Genomic DNA, 13,410 nt, shown 5'->3' with positions numbered 1-13,410 from the left:
TGGTGGTACATGGCTTTAATCTAGCACTCAGGAGGCAGAGGCAGGCATAGCTCTGTGAATTTGATGCCAGCCTGGTCTACATGGTAAGTTCCAGGTCAGCCAGGGCTACAGAATGAGACCCTGTCTCAAGAAACAAAACACATAAACAAAACAAAAAGCAAAGAATGTAAGAGCTAAAGGATGGGGAGGAGGGCTTCGAATGCTGCCTTCTGGACGTGGTATGGCTATGGCAATCATGAGCTCACCCATTGTGGTTACCTGCACAAGACCAAGACAAGATCAAGCCAGTCAAAATTTCAACACAGGTAAGGTAAAAGATCTCCAGGCCTCAACCCTTACTAAGGAGCCATAGTCAGTGCATAGATGCTGGGGGAGGGAGAATCATTCTTTTTAGAGGCTGTGGCCACTGGTGGGTTTCCCATGCTCCAGTGGATGGTACCACACCCCTGCATTAGCTAACTTACCAAAAAAAAGAGAGAAAAAAGAGAGAGAAAGAAAAGAAAAGATGAAGTTGGGAGAGAACATGTTGAGGGGGACATGGAGGAGGAAATGGGAGTAGATGGGACCATATTTCATTGTATACATGTATGAAATTCTGAAAATAAAGAGAAAATTTTAAGGACCTTACATGATCTAAACAAAGAACTATACTAGAAGGAGACTGACAGTCATGAAGTCAGATTTCTGCTGTGGCTGTTCACAGCTGGTTTGCTGGGAAGGCACTGCAATTGCAAACATTAAGGAAGAAGACAGGGCATCCATATTCCCTAGCTAATTCAGTTGATTCTATCGCAGCACACATATCCTAAGCACTTCCCTGAGGCAAGGTTGACGGACATTTTTATTAGCAATAATCTCTGCCTTCCTCTGATTATCTGGAGATTTAAGACCACATAATCACCCTCCACGTCAGAGGGAGGAGAGGGAGGGAGACGTACTGGTTAAGAGGCCCCAAATCCCTCCTAACACTCACTTCTTCCCTATCAGCAAGATTAGAGTACTCAAGGCTCTCTGCTGCTCAGATCTGGCAAGCTAGCCTGGGCCTCCCAGGCCAGAAGGAAAAGCAGCTCTAATGGCAATGTCTGGGGCCAGAGGCAAGCTGGCCTCTCTGAGATGCTGCAGGTCACGTGATCTGTCCTCTTTTTGGCAGTGAGCAGTCCAGGGGTCCTAGACAGTCAGGAGAGACAAGCAAGCAGCAGTCTGTGTCCCACAGCCATGCTAAAACAGAGCAGGAAGAGGAGCGGGTTCTGGGGCTACAAGCCCTGGAGCACACCAGACAGAGAGGAGGTGCCTGGCACCTGGAGCAGCCAACACCACAGGAGCATCTGCTCCATAGGATCCCGCGGCTCCCAGGCCAACATTACAGCCTGGATCGAAGGCAACTACAACTACTACATTGAGGAGGACGAGGATGGTGGGGAGGAGGGAGAAGAGTGGAAGGATGATTTTGCCGAGGAGGACCAGCAGCCGGAGGAGGTCACTGCAGCCCCACTGGATGGTTACACTGACACTGCAACCCAGCTGTCCACGCTGAAGGTGAATGTGGGCGGCCACAGCTACCAGCTGGACTACTGCGAGGTGGCCAACTACCCCAAAACGCGCCTGGGCCGCCTGGCCACCTCCACTAGTCGCAGCCGCCAGCTGGGCCTGTACGATGACTACGAGGCACAGAGTGATGAGTATTTCTTTGACCGTGACCCTGTGGTCTTCCAGCTCATCTATAACTTCTACACGTCCGGGGTGCTTCTGGTGCTTGATGGGCTGTGTCCCCACTGCTTCTTGGAGGAGCTGGACTACTGGGGCGTGCGGCTCAAGTACACACCCCGCTGCTGTGGCATCTGCTTCGAGGAGCAAAGGGATGAGCTGAACGAGCAGCTCAAGATCCAGCGCGAGCTGCGTGCACAGGCACAGGCAGAGGAGGCCGAGGAGCTCTTCCAGGACATGCGCTTCTACCGGCCGCAGCGCAGACGCCTCTGGAACCTCATGGAAAAGCCCTTTTCCTCGGTGGCCGCCAAGGCCATGGGGGTGGCCTCCAATCTCTTTGTGCTCATCTCCGTGGTGGCCCTGGCGCTCGACACGGTGGAGGAGATGCACCACGAGGCGGAGCAGGTCGGTGGGGACCCGGGGCCCATCCTGGAGCACGTGGAGATGCTGAGCATGGCCTTCTTCACGCTCGAGTTCTTGCTGCGCCTGGCCTCCACCCCTAACCTACTACGCTTCGCTCGCAGCGCCCTCAACCTAGTGGACCTGGTGGCTATTCTGCCCTTCTATCTGCAGCTGCTGCTTGAGTGCTTCACAAGTGAAGACCAGAAGCATGGCAAGGGCTCCCGGATGGAGCACGACCTGGAGACCGTGGGCCGCGTGGGCAAGGTGGGCCAGGTGCTGCGTATCATGCGCTTCATGCGCATCTTCCGCATCCTCAAACTGGCGCGCCACTCCACCGGGCTGCGGGCGTTTGGCTTCACGCTTTGCCAGTGCTACCACGAGGTGGGCTGCCTGATGCTCTTCATCACGATGGCCATCTTTTCCTTCTCCGCAGCGGTCTACTCTGTGGAGCACGACGTACCTGGCACCAACTTCACCAGCATCCTTCATGCCTGGTGGTGGGCCACGGTGAGTACCTTTGAGCTTTTCCATCCTTTCCCCCACCCAGCAGACTCTGTTCCTCCCACTCCCTGGTCATTCCTCGTCAGTCTTGTTCACTCATCCTTCCTCGGTCTTGAGAAAGGACCTCCATCCCATTGTCTCCAATTAACAAATTGTGGGGGGTGTGACAAAGTAGGAAAGACATCAAGACTAGTTCACTAAGTCACCAACTTTGACTTGGTCGTGAGATCTTCAAATCCAGACTCAGACTTAAACTCTTGACAGGCATGGTGATGTGTGATGTACATCTCTGTATTTGGGAGCTGGAAGTGGGAGGATCAGGAGTTCAAGGCCATCTGTAGTCTACCTGAGGATTGGAGGCCAGCTTGGAGTATGTGAGAACCCCATCTCAAAAAAAAGGGTAGTGGGGGCGTACAGAAAGCCTTTGACAGACAGAATTTAAGAAAGATGAGCCATGATTCATTTTGTGGGACATGGGATGCTCCATTTAATTACCACTTATTGGGCTATCTATGCCTTAAGTGGTTTATAAATTGATGTTACTTAATCACAAACCCATGAGGTAGCTATAGACCATTTCTTTTTAAGATGACAAGTAAGAAGCAGCTCCAGTTTTTGAAGGACACTATTTTGCTACAAGGAAGGAGGGTAAGATTTGATTGGACAACTCTGATCCTACTTGCAAGTCTACTGCTTTCTTGCTTAAGTCTGAGTGTGGAAAGATACATCCAAAACTGAAACCACTTCTAACTTCACTGGTTTTCTCAGGATAGAATATAATTGTCCCATTTTATAACCAGAGTTGTACAGAGAGCTTGGTGCTGACACCCAGCTGGAGGGGCAGATCCATGGTTAAAATGTAATTCTGTCCTCTAACAGCCATGGCCATTCCACACTCTACCACTGTGTCTTTCAAACTTTTGTTCTTTGTCATGCCTTGTCTAATTTGTACCACTAATGTATTCTTGACACTGTGTTTGGAATTTTATGTTTTGAAATAATTTATAACATTTACTCAAATGGAATTTTATGTTTTGAAATAATTTATAACATTTACTCAAAATACCTATATTTCTGAAAAATCTCAAATTAGTGAGTAAACTAGTAGATATGAGAAAGAGCTAGATGTATTCTTTATTTTTCTTCTTTAAAATAGATTATAAAGCCTTTAAAGATATTAAGCAATGACAATGAGAGAGTAGGTATTTGGAACATTAACACTGGCTATGTCAGAATGTAGTCTGGCACACGTTTCTGAGATAAACTACTGACAGTGTGATAGCTCATGATGGAAGATTCAGAGTATCAGGTGCTAGCCTCCAATAGTCTAGTAATTACCCATGACTCTGAATAATTGATTGGGATACCTCACTCCATCGTTCCCTCTCCTCCCCACATCCCTAGAAGAGGAACTTGGACTTGTACAGCTCTGCAGTTCAATTTGTTTTCCTTCTTTTGCAAGCAGAGAGCTCATATGCACACCAGGACTTTGAGTTTCTTCAATGACAGAGTGACGTTAGGCTCTTTGGAATGAGATAGTCAAAGGCTGCTCCTCTAATCATACTCCAAGTGACGAAAGGTCATCACCATAGTAGATAAACCATGTGTACAGATGGAGTTCATGGAAGATCAATGTCCCCAGTAAATGACATTTACTTTGGAGGTGACTAAAGCAGGGAGGCAAACAGCAGACCCATATAACAATATATGACAATATAACACAAAGTGAGTCACATTTTGATTCATCCAGAGATCTTTAAAAGCTACTGTGCATAGGCATTGGGTCTAGTGGACTATCAACTAGATTTAACTCACAATATTTTTGTTCACATTATATATACTTATATATAAGTATATATTAAGAAAAAAATATATTAAATATATAAATGTTTGGATTTTTCCTTTAAAATATTTCTGAAGTTAATGCCTGCCTGTGTTTGCTATCTATTGCTGTGATAAAACACTCTGACCAAAAACAACTTGGGGAGGAAAGGGTTGATTTGACTTACATGTCTTAATCACGGTTCACCCTTGAAGAAAGAAAGGCAGGCACTCATGGCAGGAACCTGGCGGCAAATGCTGAAGCAGAGACCCGGGAAGAATACTGCTTACTGGCTTGCTCCCTTTAGCCTGTGCTCAGCCTGCTTTCTTATACAGTCTAGGACCACCTGTATAAAAGTAGCACCACCTACCATGGGCTGGACCCTCCCACATCAATTAACAATTAAGAAAATGTTTTGCAGACATAGCCACAGTCCAGTCTGATGTAGGCAATGCCTCAACTGAGACTCCCTCTTCTCATGTGTGCCAAGCTGATAATTGAAGTTATCTAGCACAATGTCAGTTGATCACTTAGTTTCCCAAACTAATTGATACAAAGTGAAACTTTTCCCTTTTGTAAATTGAAATCATTTTACTCAAAATAAATATTTTCTATAAATTTTACAACAGTTGAATCACTTTTCAGTTTTTAATCTATGAAGAAATTACCAATTATTGCTTTAACAACCAATATGAGGAGGTTGGGGGAAAAGACTGCAGAGCTATTACCTTAATTAAACACTATTTTCACAGATTACATTTTACATATTTCAACCTTCCCAGTTATAGACTTTACCCCTTACGATGACCTTTACCCATTTTATTCTAAGATTTATACCAGTACAAGTCATTATGAAGTAGATAAGTGACTGATAATGTGTTTTTTTCCTGGACAAATCTATGAAGCAGTAGGATTAAGTTCCCTCTAAGACTCCTCTGTTTCTCAGAACTGATATTATTAACCCATCTTTTCTTGGTGCTTCTGATTATCTTGCATGTTATATACTAAGACTTTTTATTATCACAGAACTAGGAGGAAAGAACACCATCAAATGACGTAGACAAAAATGCCTTGGGTTTTCTATTGTGGTTGTAAAGTGAATAAACGCAAAAGTTTAGGACCAGTTTCTCTTATAACCCACAAAAGTCCATCTTACTTCCTCATTGAGAACCTGTAGCTTGCCAAGCAGTACTCTAAAGATATTGTTTCATTTTATTTTATATGTATGAGTGTTTTGCCTATATGTATAGAAGTGCACCCCTGGCATGCAATGCCTGTGGAGGCCAGAAGAGGGCATGGTATCCCCTGGAACTGGAGTTATAGACAGTTAATTGCAATGTGGGTGCTGGGAACTGAACCTGGGTCCTCTGCAAGAGCAGCCAGTGCTCTTAAACCACTGAGACATCTCTCCAGCCCCCAAAGTAGTACTCTAAATACTAGGACTAGAGTGATGAACTAATAGGGTATCTTTCCATTATGGTGTTTACCTTTTAGTACAGAAATTCACATAATCAATAATTCCTGATGGTGATATGGGATAATATGTGAGATAACAGGATTGAGAACAATTGGGTGATAGAATTTCTTTTAGATGATAGTCAGAAAACCTCTATTGGAGATGAGATGGTTTGAGATCAAATTTGAGCCATGAGAACAAATTCGCTTAAATCTACATGGCTGAACAGATTTAAGAATCTGAGCAGTGGAGCTGGAGAGGTGACTGAGGGGTTAGGAGCACTTGCTGCTCTTCCAGAGGATCTGGGTTTGATTCCCAGCACCCACACAGTGGCTCCATTTCCCTCTTCTGGCCTTCACAGGGACTAGACACACACCAGTAATCATATCAGCAATCAAAACACTTGTACAAATAAATCTTTTTTTAAAAATCTGAGAAGTTTGTATACCAATTAAAAATTAAAATATAAAAGTCGAATCTTAAAAGTAACTCTGTTCCACACTATTTTATTGATAGTATATATCATAATTTTTTAATTTTATTATTCTTATTGTATGTGTATGAGTATATATACATAATATACATCATAATTTTTTAAAAATTGAGTACAATCCCAAGATACATGTACATTTGTTTGTTTATAAATAATGTGTAAGTTACTTATTGCTACAGCAATGATGCAGCACAAACCAGACTAACACTCAGTAACTTAAAACATCAAGCATTCATTTAACGCATGAGTATAAAAGTGATCAATTTGAATCAGGCATGGTGGCCCTCACCTTTAATCCCAGCCCTTGGGAGGCGGACAGATCTCTGTGGTTCCAGGCCAGTCTGATCTATATAGCAAGTTCCAGAGCTACACAGTGAGACCCCATTTTTAAAAAAGAAAAAGTGAGCAACTTTGTCTGTTTGAACTAGAACGCTCTTCTCATTTGGTATCATTCATTCTCATGTCTGATAGTCAGCTGGATAAAAGATGGTAAGATGGGAAGAATGGATACATGTTCCTCATATTTCAATAGGCATGTCTCCATGGCTGTGGCAAAGGTCAAGAAGGAGAACACAAGTGTCACTCTGCAGGCACTGCACCATAACACTTCAGTTTATATTTGTTCAACTTGTTGAAGTGTTGATAATCAGGTCAATGAAAAGCAGGTTACATGGCCACACTCAGGCAAATGGTAGGTCAGGTCAGCCCTGGATAGCAAAGCACTGTGAAGATGTATAGAAAAGACTTTGACTACAGGGAGAGAGAATAAGTTGGGTCCACTAACACAATCATTATACTGTAGTAATAAATTACTGCTCAAATATATCATACCCATCAAAAAACATACATTCACACATTGAAAATTTCAAGGTGAGATAAAGGGAAACATGGCTGATAGTTTCCTGTGCTACTCCAGAGCTATATCCTTGTACCTCACCCTAGACACAGATTCTCCAAGCCATTCTCTTGCGTATTGTTAATATGTTACCAGAATTTAGAGGACAACTCCAAATCTGGCTGTTTTTTTTTAATAATCTTCACTCTCTCTAATGCCAAGGATCCTTCAACCTTCTGTAATTCAGCTCAAGGTTTTAAGAGGAATACAGCCATTTTCGTTACTATGAATTCTACATCTGCAAAACAAATCCCTCATGAACCCTTACATCTGCAGCTGCTTATGAACTAGGATGTAAAATAGAGCCTTCTTATCTGTGAAATGGAGGTTATTTGTGAACACTAATATAATAAGAAACATGCGTAAAATACTAGCTAGCTTGTAGTAAGTCTGCAATAAATGGAAGCTACCTTATCTGACTAGTTGATAGTCTTTATCACATGGAAGCAATAACCTTTGATTCCAGATTCATTTTAGGAGAAAGTAAAACAGAAGTGATTCCTTCTCTACTGGGGGAAAAGAGAAACTGAAACATACAAAAGGGCCAGCTGTCTGTCACGGCAGAGCTTCCAAATACACAGATAAACAGACCAGAGACCATGCTGTAACAGTGCCAGCCATGGGGGCTTCTCGGGATCACTTGACAGTGGTAAATACATCCTATGGACTGACAAGAACAATTAGCTCCATGATAAAGTTGTAACCATTAGCCTCCTGCATAGGTTTGCTTTCAAATAGAAAAGGCCAGTTGGACTGTCAACAAACCATTTCCTTCTGAGCATTCCAAAGTAAGTTAAAGTTGTAGAAATCAAAGAGGAAAGTATGGCATGAACTTCTTACTTCCAAAACTCTCCAAAAAGGAAATTTATCTCAAGCTGAGGCACCAGATAATTGTGCCCTAGAGACCTAACTCCTATCTTTGTTATCCTAAATTATGTTACAGTTTCCTTGCAAATAGTTGGCCCTTACAGGATCACTGAAATTTATTTTAATCGATTGCTCAGAAAAGACACCTGTGTAAAGTAAGTTAGGTTACAGTGGGGAAAATGGGAGCCGATGTGGGCATTTGCTACAGGGAAACAAATGCGTAGGTATCGGGAGGCTAGAGGAGAAAAGTGGCACCAGGAGGGAGTAGCTCTTAGTCTTAGAATTGGGAGAACAAATGGAAGTTAGTGTTACCAGGCTTAGGAGTATGGATGGCTGTGGTGTAGCCATTGCAGAGAGTTCTAAGATGGCACTATGAGTTAGTGCTTGGGAGTACCAGGAATGTCGTAGATTCTATGAACCACAAAAGGATGTTGGTGGAACCAACCAGAGTCAACAGTAAAGACCCTTCCTCCTACTCCCAGTCTCCCAAACCTGCCTCTGCTTGGCAAAATGTACCATGAAGACAACTGATAAGGGAAACTGGGAAATGTATCCTATAGAGCCCCAGCTGCAGAATTACAGAAAAGAGCACCAAATGATGTCAGGCTTGGGACCGAGTTAGACTACATCTGGCACACAAGGTGTTGAAGTTCTTACTCCTTCAGAATTAGCTAGCACGGGAGCTATAAATGAGGCAAAAGCCCAAGGACACTTTGATCTTTGATCTTAAGGACTCCTGATTTGGGAGTGGTCCCCTTTCATGTTTTTAAAGCATGTGTTTGTTATTGTTCAAGATGACTGCAGTGGGACATGATCAAGTGTCAGGGACACGGAAGTACCAAATAAGCTGAGGATGCAGAGGGCATTCCGTGTGCCTTTTGTGGGTGGATTGATAGACCCCTGACTGCCTGACTGCATCTGTGGTTTTGCTTTAGCTTGGGCCAACCTCCTCCTTATGCTCATGTTGGAAGCATAACGTACTGTAACATACATGATCACAAAGTGGTGACCTCATTCTAATACTACCTCAAACTACTTTGAGGGATTGCTTCAGAGGGATTGCACTGAGTATTTTAAGATAGGCAAATGGCATTTGAGTTTAAGACTGAACACAAGATTTAACTATTAAGACAAGTACAACCACTTGTATGAGGGTCTTGCCATTGAATCTTTTCTCAAGATTATAATACAAAGGAGGAATATTTGCATAAGTATATATTATATATTTGATCTATGATATATATTTGTTGCCAAGAGTATCATGGATAAGCCTTGAAAATGACTCCTGTGGGGGCTGGAGAGATGACTCAGTGTTTAAGAGCACTGGCTGCTCTTGCAGAAGACCCAGGTTCAGTTCCCAGCATGCACCTGGCAGCTAGTAACTGTCCATATCTCCAGTTTCACAGGATCTGATGTCCTCTTCTGCCTCGACAGACATTGCACAACATGGGTGCACTTACATACATGCAGATGAAACATTCATACACATAAAATAAAATAAAGAAAAAGAAAATGACAACATGTACTGATGAATATAATTTGGTGGGGGCTTAAGGTCACCCCTTTATCACCTCTACTTCTTTGGGAAAAGCAAAAGATATGTTAATTATTTTGTAAAATTGGTTTTATTCCCCAGAATTATACTGCCTAGATGCATGGACCACTGGTTACCAAAACTTGTATCTGTACCTCATTCCTTATGAAGAAAACAAACATTCCTTGTTGAGTAAGAAGTCCAAGTGCAATCATTCTAAAGTTTCAGAGGAAAATGTGATGATGCTTGCCCTACTTGGCTAGTCAGGACTCACTGATCAGTGATTGAACTGCCACGGGAAGGTCAACAGTCTGGCTTTTGAAACTCCAAACCTCAGAAAAAAATGTGGAGTTTCAGCAGAATTGTTAGGTTTCAGGTTGTAGAATGATTAAGCCAGACAGTTTTGCTTGATTTTTAGGGTGGATTGCAGATATTTTGGTCACATTACTCAACCCAGCTCCAGATATCATGAGAACTCACTCTGTGGGGTCACTTGGGTCAGTCTGGGGCCTTCAGTGTTAGTGCCGTCTATGGAGAAGGGCTATGGCCCCTGTAATATACAGAAAAGTTCCCTAAGCCAAGCAATTCTAAATCCTACTCCAGATCCAAGGGGCAAGAACAAGGCTACATATTAAGTTATCCATGAACAGACAATAAAACAATTAGCTATTCATTTTGAACAAGTTCTTGGGGACAAGTCATATGCAGCCTCCTAGCAAGAGATCTTTTCCCTGAAATTAGAGACCAAAGACACTGGAAAATATTTAGACCAGATTATGTACATCAAATATTCTTGTTTAAACCAAAAATCTTTGCTTTTGACTTTTCACTAAAAGATGGGGTGGGGGTACTAAAGATAGTAGGGTTAGGGTGAAACAAAGCCAGTGCGGGGTGAAATAAAGCCAGTGCAGGATTCATCAGAAGCTTAATATCAGGACTTTGCCCTGATTAGTTTCTTTCCTCTGTGTCCTCCCATACTCCCCTCTGTTGCTACAGGACCCTTGAGTGTCTAGCTAACTGCAAGGCCCCTCCTCCAACTTTAGGGATGTTTCATGTTCTAAAACTGTCCTTTCCTGTCACTTGCCTCAGTAACCAAACTCTCATTTGCAACCACCATTAAAAATGAGCTGACTTAATGGTCATCCTGAGGCGTGGTGGGGTTAGCAACAGATGACAGCTATGATTAGCTCGCACACCTGGATAGAGGTCTGACTCAGTTCTTTTATATTGGTACCAGTGACAAGACACATATGCAAACACAGGTGTACATGCAGACATTGAGATTAGCCCAAATGTAGCTTGGTCTTTGCCTCTCATCACCTTTCCATGGTGAAGGTGGGAAGGGGACATTCTCTACCAAAGCCAATGGTCACCTCGCCCCCAAATCTCCCTCACGCAGCATTTGGCCAAGGTCTCTAGTAGCTGGGGAGTTCAATAAGCACAGCACACAGCAGTGGTCAAGGTCCCAGTGTAGAGTGTGTTCAGTAAGTGTTCATTTTTGCTTCCTCTCAGCTGGGACCAACTTTCAGACAGGGTTCCTCAGGTCTCCCTATATGGCATGTGCACTAACGTCATTGCTCCCACAGTCTGTGGCTAGGCACACCTTCACAACCCTGCAAGGAAGGTACTGTTGTTCTCTCCATAAATCAAAAGGAAAAAAAAAAAACTGAAGCCAAAATTTAGATGTTTTGCCCAACTCCCGTAACTGTGAAGTTAAGTCCCAGGAAGTTGAGTGTGGTCCTTATTTCCTTAACCCTGTCTACACCGTCCTGCCTCTGTCATGCTTGCCTGTGCTCTTCCACTGTGGGAAAAGGCAGTGAAGGAACCATGAGTTCTGGAGTTGCCCCAAAGTAGAGCACACCTTCTTCCAGTTTCTGGAGGAGCCTGTGGTTCTTACTGGTATCACCAAATTTGCCCAGCTGACTCATTTCTCCATTTCATTCTAATCAATCAACCACATTTGAAAGTTCAAACTAGCACTCACATCATCAGAAGAAAAGTGTTTACATATCTGATGTAGGCTATCTTGGTGTGGTTCCTGCCCTCTGTTGGAAAATTGGGATAACCCCCACATAAATCCATGGAGCAACGAGTGCCCTGGAGTTGTGCAGCGTGAAAGGTGTACAACTGTAAGTGACAGCACTGCTTCCGAGGCTCCCAGAGACTTAGCTGCCAGTCTGGGGACCAGAGGAAGCACAGGAGACATTAAAGACAGTCCCCAGGGATTTCCGCAGGGTTTCCTCTAGCTGCACTAAATGATAACTAGTCCCATGGGAATCTGCATTTTAAAACGGAAGCTTGTTAACCTAAATAAATCTCTAATTAGCAGAATTTAAAGCAGTGTGACAAGAATGATGAAAAGAATTTCATGAGGGATGAACCTATTTTTGGTCTGTGAGGTCTTCTGAAAGTCCCCTCACAAAGTAATGAGTATGCTTCTCTGGATGTGCAATTAAAGTATCTTCATTAAGAAACCAAATGAACTACACAACTCTGAGCAACGTCATGATTGTCTCCCCTTTAAAGATGAGAGGAAAACAGTGGAAGTGTTTAATGCCTTGTGGATGCCTGGTACCATGGTGAGTGCTTTATATTATTTTTTTGTTTAGGTGAGTGATTTTATATATATATTAGTCTTTACAAGAACCTGAGAGGTATCTCCAGAGTCTGAAGGTTTGCTAGCTGAGAAGGGTCAGTCTCCACTCAAGACCTGTTCTGATTGCTTCTAAACTCAAGCTTTTTCTCAGACATATGTGATGAAAGTAAATCCAGGGAATTCCTGTTACAACACTGGCCCCAGCTGGAGGAGGTAGAAAGACAAAGACCTGAGTAACTGAACATGTTCTGCAACAAGAATACAAGGTGTTCTCTTAAATGCCCCTTCTAGTAACTCCTTAAAGTAGATTCTATTTCCACTGGGTTGCATATAAGAACATTTGTACATCATGGTCAGGACTTAAACCAGTCCTCAGCTTGTATTCTTTCCGTGACACAGACCTGTGGGCTGACTTTCAAAGCTGGCTCTGTGAGCAGCTGTGACATATCTGCTCTGCACCTACAGGGTGACAGGACTCTTTCCTGCCTGCTTCTCTCCTTTCTTTTTCCTTCCTGGGCCTAACACTTCCATTCTACTTTCCCCACTTCACAGGTGAGCATCTCCACTGTGGGCTATGGAGACATGTACCCACAGACCCACCTGGGAAGGCTTTTTGCCTTTCTTTGCATCGCTTTTGGGATCATTCTCAATGGGATGCCCATTTCCATCCTCTACAACAAGTTCTCCGATTACTACAGCAAGCTCAAAGCTTACGAGTACACCGCCATCCGCAGGGAGCGGGGAAAGGTGAACTTTATGCAGCGAGCCAGAAAGAAGATGGCTGAATGCTTAGCTGGAAGCATCACACAGCCCACCACACAACAAGAGAATTAATACTTCATTAGGTGGCAGAGCCCATGGACTCCAAGGCTGCATTGTTCTCTTTTAAAATTGTTATCCCAGTTGGCCGCAGAGCGACATGTAAGGCAGACAAATGCAAATGGTATTCAGTCGACAAGTTCTACCACTGGAAATGCTCATTTGGGCCCAAGTTCAGAATGTCTTGTATTACTCTTTAACTGTGGATTGTCTGTGTATGGCACTGACACCAAAAAAGCCTTGATTGGAGGAGCATCTTGTATTTCTCTCTCAGCTTCCCATGGCATCTAGCTCAATACATATTTTTAGATTTGAACTGAC

General features: G+C 43.3%; 1 protein-coding gene across 1 annotated transcript; it reads left to right on the top strand.

Annotated features, from left to right (window-relative positions):
- Positions 1-1,215: 1,215 nt before the first annotated feature.
- Kcnv2 (potassium voltage-gated channel modifier subfamily V member 2) lies at positions 1,216-13,104 on the top strand. The gene is made up of 2 exons (XM_008841687.1): positions 1,216-2,613; positions 12,823-13,104. Exons 1-2 carry the CDS (start codon positions 1,216-1,218, stop codon positions 13,102-13,104), a joined length of 1,680 nt encoding a protein of 559 aa, XP_008839909.1.
- The last annotated feature ends 306 nt before the right edge of the window (positions 13,105-13,410 follow it).

Source organism: Nannospalax galili, unplaced genomic scaffold (genome assembly GCF_000622305.1).
Source record: "Nannospalax galili isolate Female #2095 unplaced genomic scaffold, S.galili_v1.0 scaffold241, whole genome shotgun sequence".
Taxonomy (NCBI): Eukaryota; Metazoa; Chordata; class Mammalia; order Rodentia; family Spalacidae; genus Nannospalax; species Nannospalax galili.
The sequence above is the reverse complement of the archived record's forward strand: the minus strand, read 5'-3'. Positions and strand labels throughout refer to the sequence as shown.